This window comes from Hipposideros armiger, unplaced genomic scaffold (assembly GCF_001890085.2).
Source record: "Hipposideros armiger isolate ML-2016 unplaced genomic scaffold, ASM189008v1 scaffold_263, whole genome shotgun sequence".
NCBI lineage: Eukaryota > Metazoa > Chordata > Mammalia > Chiroptera > Hipposideridae > Hipposideros > Hipposideros armiger.
In genome coordinates this window covers 559331-566278 of record NW_017731613.1, presented here as the reverse complement: position 1 = coordinate 566278, position 6948 = coordinate 559331, and the positions used below count along the sequence as shown (strand labels likewise).

The 6948-nt window shown below is 34.4% G+C and overlaps 1 protein-coding gene across 1 annotated transcript in view; it reads right to left on the bottom strand.

Moving 5' to 3' along the window:
* XIRP2 (xin actin binding repeat containing 2) overlaps nt 1-6327 on the bottom strand; it is a 116763-nt gene extending 110436 nt beyond the window's left edge. Inside the window, exon 1 of the mRNA XM_019656604.1 lies at nt 6260-6327. Coding sequence (XP_019512149.1) covers nt 6260-6296 — 37 coding nt within the window. The 5' untranslated portion in view covers nt 6297-6327. The remainder of the gene's footprint in view (nt 1-6259) is intronic.
* Nucleotides 6328-6948: the final 621 nt, after the last annotated feature.

Here is a 6948-nt window from a genome sequence, read left to right as displayed (position 1 = left end):
TCTCTCTCTCTCTCTGTCTCTCTCTCTCTTCCTTTCTTTTTTCATTTTCCCTTTCATTCAAAATCACTGCCCCAAAGTAATGAGTTTTCTTAGTCATGAACTAATCCTTTAGTGACTGCATTTTTCATCCTAAAACCCAGCTAGTATTGCATCATTAACACCTGTCAACAAACTTGTCCAGTGTGGACATAGCACATTCGTGAACCTCTAACGATGCCTTTATTTTGGAACACTGACGGTCATATGAGCTGTGCCAACCTGGATAAACACATGGAATCATGAACTCAGTTTAAGATGTGGGGTTCTTGTGTTTCATCTCTGTACTGACATTCTAATTTCAAACCTATTAGGTAACACAATTCTCATGTCCCCTTCCCTAGAATAACCAATTCCTGGTTTGGCTCCCGTGTGTGTGTGCCAAGTCTTCAGCCAGCCTTGGGATTCTGCCTGAACTCCTTGCCTCCTGTGTTGGCCTATCCTCTGGAGACCAGAATATGACAATAAATCCCAAAATGCGTAGGACACATTCTGAGAAGCAAAGGGATGAGGAGTTTCATACACTGTGCACTGGTGACAGTGGTCAGGCATATGGGTTTTACTGATGTATATCTTTCCTCTGTTTCAGGTAACTGCAGAGATTTTGACAATATATTAATAGTTGCTTCAATCATGGGGCCTTGGATCACCCAGAAAGGATTCTACCTCAAATCTTCCCAGATATATGAGGTATGATCAAACAATACGGTGAATGTTTAAATTAAAAAAAATATATTACACTAAAAGACACATTGCTATTAATCCCCCTCAGAATACACCCCTTCACTTCAAACACACTCATCCCATCATTCTTGCCACTTTCTGAAGCATTTCTGGAAGTCCTCTTTTGTGAGTGTCTATAGTTGCATTGTCTTGAACACATTAAAAATAGGACTTTGCAAGCTTTTAAGAATAAAGATAAAGAGAAAATATTTTATTCAAGTCTTTGCTTAAATGTCACCTTTCTGCATGGCTGATGATGACTATCCTAACTAAATTGCAAACCTCCACCATGCCTCAGCCCTTCTATCCTGGTCCATAGTTTCTGCAGCACTTAGTATTACCTTTTGATATGTAATTTGCTTCACTATTTTTATTGTTCATGTGTTTCTCCCTGGTAGAATACAAGCTGCACAAGGGCAGGATTTTTCTCTTCTCTCTTTTGTCTCGTTTATTCATTGATGTCCCCAGGCACCTAGAATAGTACTTGACACATATAGGCACTCAATAAATCCTTGCTGAATGACTGAATAAATGGGTAAATAAAAATAGCATGTCAAAAATATTCTCTAGAATAGATATACATTTCTGGTTCTACCATCAGAATATCTAAAAATAATATTTAGTTCTTTTCAGTTGCAAGGAGGTCAAATCAATGAATGATTTTTCAAGAGGGATATTTATATTTGTTGTTCTATTTCTTTGATGATATCATGTTTTATAATTAAGTGTGACTATGCACGAGCTCAAAATGAGTTCCTGGGATTTTGAATATTAATCAAGGGAAATTTTCCATGGTTTCCAAGGTGCTGATTTATAGCTACCATGCGAAAGACCTCATGAATAGACCTTTTATTATAATTTCCTTAGAATAGCAAACTCCCAGCTGACTCTTCCAGTAGAGCCCATGATTTAACTCTGGAATTTATTTTGACTCACTGACTATAAAAGCAACTGAAAGGAACATGTGGGAGTCATTGAAAGACTGCAGGTAGAACCCACTTTAAGAAAGAGAGCAAAAACACCCCCAAGTTGATTAAACAGATCAAATATATCAAATATTTTCGCTATTATGACAAAAGGATTCTTCACTTTGTAAAGGGAGTCACCTCAGGATTATTTAAAATGGTAATTCACTGACAATATTTTTAGTAATGAAATGTCTCCTATGTGAATGAAAGTGACATGGCTGTTTTATAGGAGATTGTCTAAGGCATGAAAAAAGGTACGGGTGGGTAAGGCAGCAAGTCTGGAGGCAGAAGCCAGTGTAGGGAGTCTTGAGTCCATTGTGGTGTGTCCAGAGAATAGGTCTTAAAGCCTGTTTTCTGAGTCTCATTAGAGAGAACAAATCAGTCAAAGCAGAATGGTGCCTATGGCCTTCCCTGGTGCTGCTCTGTGACTAAATGTCTGATTTATTTATAAGTCTCCAAATAAAGATCTTTTTTTATTAAATGAATGGTTCTGCTAATTTTAAAGTGTCCTGTTACTGCATTCATTTATCTTTGTTGACTCTAAGTATTTAGAGAATAGTTTGCTTCCCGACCTAAGAGGGTTCATATTCCCAAGACAATTAAGTTCCAGAAAAGATGTATGGAAAATGCATAGCCTCACAGTAGATATTTCTATTCCTAGGATAAAACCATTGTTTTTCAGCACGTTGAAAAGGGAACACAGGTGAAACTATTTTTTCTTAATTTTATCACTAGGAAGTACTACAGAAAAAAGACTGTCACTAACTCTTGAAGGCAATTTAAAAAAAATATGTGGATTATTGCTACTTATTTATTTTGCTGACATGAATTCTCTTTACGCTTATCATATATATATATACATATATATATATACATACATATATTTAATAATGGAAATTTGCAGAGAAAGGATGAATTAAAATGAATAACTAGCACCTGGATCCCTTCCTACGAGAAAGGTGAACAACCAGTTCCTTAGAGAAATGACATCTGCTTAAACTGCGCTGCCCAAAACAGTGACTATTTGCATTTAAATTAATTAAAATTCAATAACATTATCAATTAAATTGTTCAGTTGCATGAGCCACTTTTCAAATCCTTATTAGCCACTAGTGGTTACCATATTGAACAGCACACCTGTGGAACACTTCTATATCACAAAAAACACTACTCTAAAATGTCTGATTTTAAGTGAAAATAAGATATATAAATAGCAAGCACTCACACATAAATACATATATTGCACATACATCAATTATTTTAGAAACCTTAAGAACTAAAAGTATTCCACCACTTAAAGAGAAGTAGAAAATTTTAAAGAACAGAACCCTTAGTTTATTTTGTGAAATCTGCCAGAGAAGATGAACAGCCATTATAAGAACAGAAAATGAATTTAGCTTTAATGGAGCAGAATAAAAAGAGAAATACAGCAGGTCATTTCTAAGGTTTATTACAAAAGCCTCGAAAGGGTGAATGTATATTTTACCTGTTATTTTACATTTTGATGACTTAGAAGATTAATATTAAAATTATGGTTCAGAGAATAAAAGCTAAAAGCAGGTAATTGTCATATTAAAAATCCCAAGTAATTTAAACTTGATGAATATTACCCAATCACTTGTCCTATTTGAAACATCCTTTGATCCGGAATTTTTCAGCAGAAAATAATAGATTTTTACTCTACATACAGATAGAACAAAGCCTAAGTAGATTGAACCATGTGAATCAGTACCTAAGACTCCCAATGTTCACTTTCCAACTTACAGGTTTTAAAATATCTAAAGGAAATTCCACAGATAACATTTTTATATCACTACAATACAGAGTTAGTCTAAACCATCTATATAGATTTATTTTTTTCCTCATATCTATTACACAAATTGGTCAAAATGTGGATTTGTCATGCTGGATATTTAGTTTCCCATGAGCTAAGTCTTCCTTGAATCATTGGAACAACTACCCATTAGAGTAGATCCCAAAGAAAACATGACTAGAGTGCAATAACATGCTCATGCAGCGCTATGATTTCCCTGACACCAATACATCAGTGAGGAAAGGGGAACAGATCTAATCAGGGTGAGTGGTGAGAGCAATTGAACACAAGCTGAGATGTGGATGGCCAGGCATAGGAAGGAGTATGGAGGGTCACTGGTGACTTTCTATGCTGCCTCCACCTGTGTTTGAGAATGAGAGGAGGGGGTAATCCTACAACCATTGCTATTCCTGAGTTCTAAAATGGAATTGTCAATTTACATTGCTTTTACTAAATTGTAAAAATGCAGAACATTAGGTAGCTACATTTGAATGATCTATTTTAAGCTTATTTAAAAAAATTCTACTGTTTATGAAAGGACTATAAATAAATACTGCTTTCAAGTATGAAACTCTTGAGGCTACTTAAAATGTTTAACTAGTATGTGAGGCTATCAATTCTAGAAGCACAGATTCAGGTAGAAATCCAAATAGTGTCCTGAATGAACAGTGAAAACAAGGGGTTTTTATGAGAAAAATGAAAGAAATAATTATGTGAAAAGAAGAAAAAACTTCCTATTGGTGCTGACAAGATGATCTACTCTTGTATATACTTGATTGATTACTATTTCTATCTTCAAATAGTGGGTCCATAATTATCAGTACTTGTGATCAGGATGTCTGCTTTCCTGCTGACTTTCTAAACCATTGTTTGTCCCAGTCCAAAGTTTCAAGGAACAAGACAAGCATTCCAGTTCTTCTGGAATGGCTGCACTGGTTCCATTTTAAAATGGCTCCATTTATGTCATTTTCCACAGTGCTATGTTCATCCTCAGTGCAAGTTTCCCATCCCACTTTTAAGTTTAGCTCTTGATATTTTCAAAATACCTAGAAATTTAAATCTGAGCTCACTCAGTTTAAGTCGTATCTTGACACTAAATAATGGTTACCTTCCAGGATACCTTTTCTAAGCTTGCAACATATAGGCTTTTGAAAACCTTTGCATGGAAGCCAAAGAAAACACAGAAGAGAAGTAAGGTGAGATGAGTGGAGTTGTTCATCTCATGTAATTTTGATCAGTTTGCAAACCTCACATTTGCTTTCTTATGCTAACATATCCATGGGCTAGCATTATCAGAAAATAAATCATTCCCCCAAACTCCCCATTTGTGGCCTCTGTTAATCTAATTCTTTTGCATTCAGCCAAGTGCACATAAAGTTTAATCACAGGCCAGAAACATATGGAGTAAATTCCTCGAGACTGCTACTAATCATATTAGGATATCAACTGGGCATACAAAATGAATTGAAAATAAAAGCTAGAGATTGAGATCCCAATTTACATGTAGTTAGAATCCATGTAGTTAGCCCAGTTCATCATTAGCAAAATCCCCTTTATTCTTCCCATACCCACTTCCCATTCCAAACTCTATACTTAAACCAACTGGAATCAGATGGTCTAAATCGTAAGTCTACACTGTCATAGAGTACTGGATACCTTCTCTCACTTTAATGTGCACATGAGTCATCTGAGGATGTTGTTCAAGTGCATTCCTGATTCATTAGGACTGGTGTGGGGCCCAAAGTTCTGCATTTCTAATATGCCTTCAGGTCATGCTCATGCTCTGATTCACAGAGGACACTGAATAGCAAAGTTTTAAAGCAGAGTGTATCATTTGCTTCCCCAAATTGTGAACTATCTGTTATATTTCATAGACTATTCCATATTGCTCATGTTGACTGGCGACTTGATAGTTGGATATAAATCAATAAACACACACACACATACACACACACACACACACACACACACACAATGATATCCTAAAAGCTGTACTAATTATGATCTTTAACAAACATCATAAATACTATAATATGCATTACTTGGCCAAAATGGAAAATTCCAGAATTTGACTAATCAGAAATGATAAATGATATCTGTATTTTCCAATAAATTATTTATATTTTGCATTTTTATCATAGTTGAAAATTATATTAAAAGTGTTATTTCTAACATATGAGCTATTAAGTTTTTAATGACATTGTAAAACATTAATCAAATTTATGAGGTTTTCCCTTAAATTATGACAGTATCATGTTACTTTTTATTCCAAATTCATTAAGCACATTTAGTTTAATTGTCTGAAAAAGAGATGCTGAAGGCATGTTTAATTTTTTTTTAACTTTGCCTGACAGTTACTTATATTTTATCCTTTTTTATCCCACAGACAGGAAGACAAATATGTTTCCTTTCTTTCCACAAAAGGAAAAGTCAGATGATGGTCAAAATGCTTTGTTCCAAAAGCTGAATACTGAAAATGCTTGTTGTACTGGTTTATAATCAATTAAAATATATTTTATTTAATTTAAAATTTTAAGTCAAATATAATAGAGATAAAATATTTAAACATACATCTATTTTTTCTGAATTGTGTTTCTTCAGCTATAGTCTGTCATCTTTTTTCTTACTAATTTTTATATAAAACCCTGATATATTTTATTAGCCATTCATGTTGTACTATGCATGATCCCAAGAAATCATATCAAAATATTATGCTAACCTTCAAATATGTGGCTGTGACCACTTTCAGGTGACATCTTGTCAAAAGATGTTTCCTCGCCTTTCTTGTCTGAATCTTTCACAGAATCATCGGACTGGCTCCCAGGGTGACTCTTAAATGTTGGTGAACACAAACTTCTCTCTATTTCCACTTCCTGTTGGAAGACATTAAAGGAATGTGTGTTAAAAGCTATCAGTGGGAAACAGATGTGGTTTTCAGGGGGTTTAAAAGGCAGCAATGAGAGAGGGAGGGGGTTTCTATGAGTAATGTTTTCCAATATGCTTCAGGAAAAATTTTGATAACTTAGCAAAGAACTACAAACACATATCTGACACTTAGTTTACTTTTTTGCCACTAGTTCCACTTCTGAATTAGCTTTTCTTTCATGTAGCTTTTTTTTTTCTCTTGTACAAGGGAAAAAGTGGAAATAAGGGTCACAATACAATATAATATGCTAATACATGCAAATTCCTGAGGCCTGAGAAATATCCATGAGGGATTTCAAAAAATATCAATATATCAACATTATATGCTTAAGACAGAAGAAAATGAGTTTTTTAATGTATGTTCATCTTATAATGATAATCTTAGTAATTATAGAGCTCCCAAATTATAAAGCCATTCAGCCACCATACAGAAAGTACAGTTTGACAATTCATGAAAATTGTGAAATTACTTCTTTGACATAC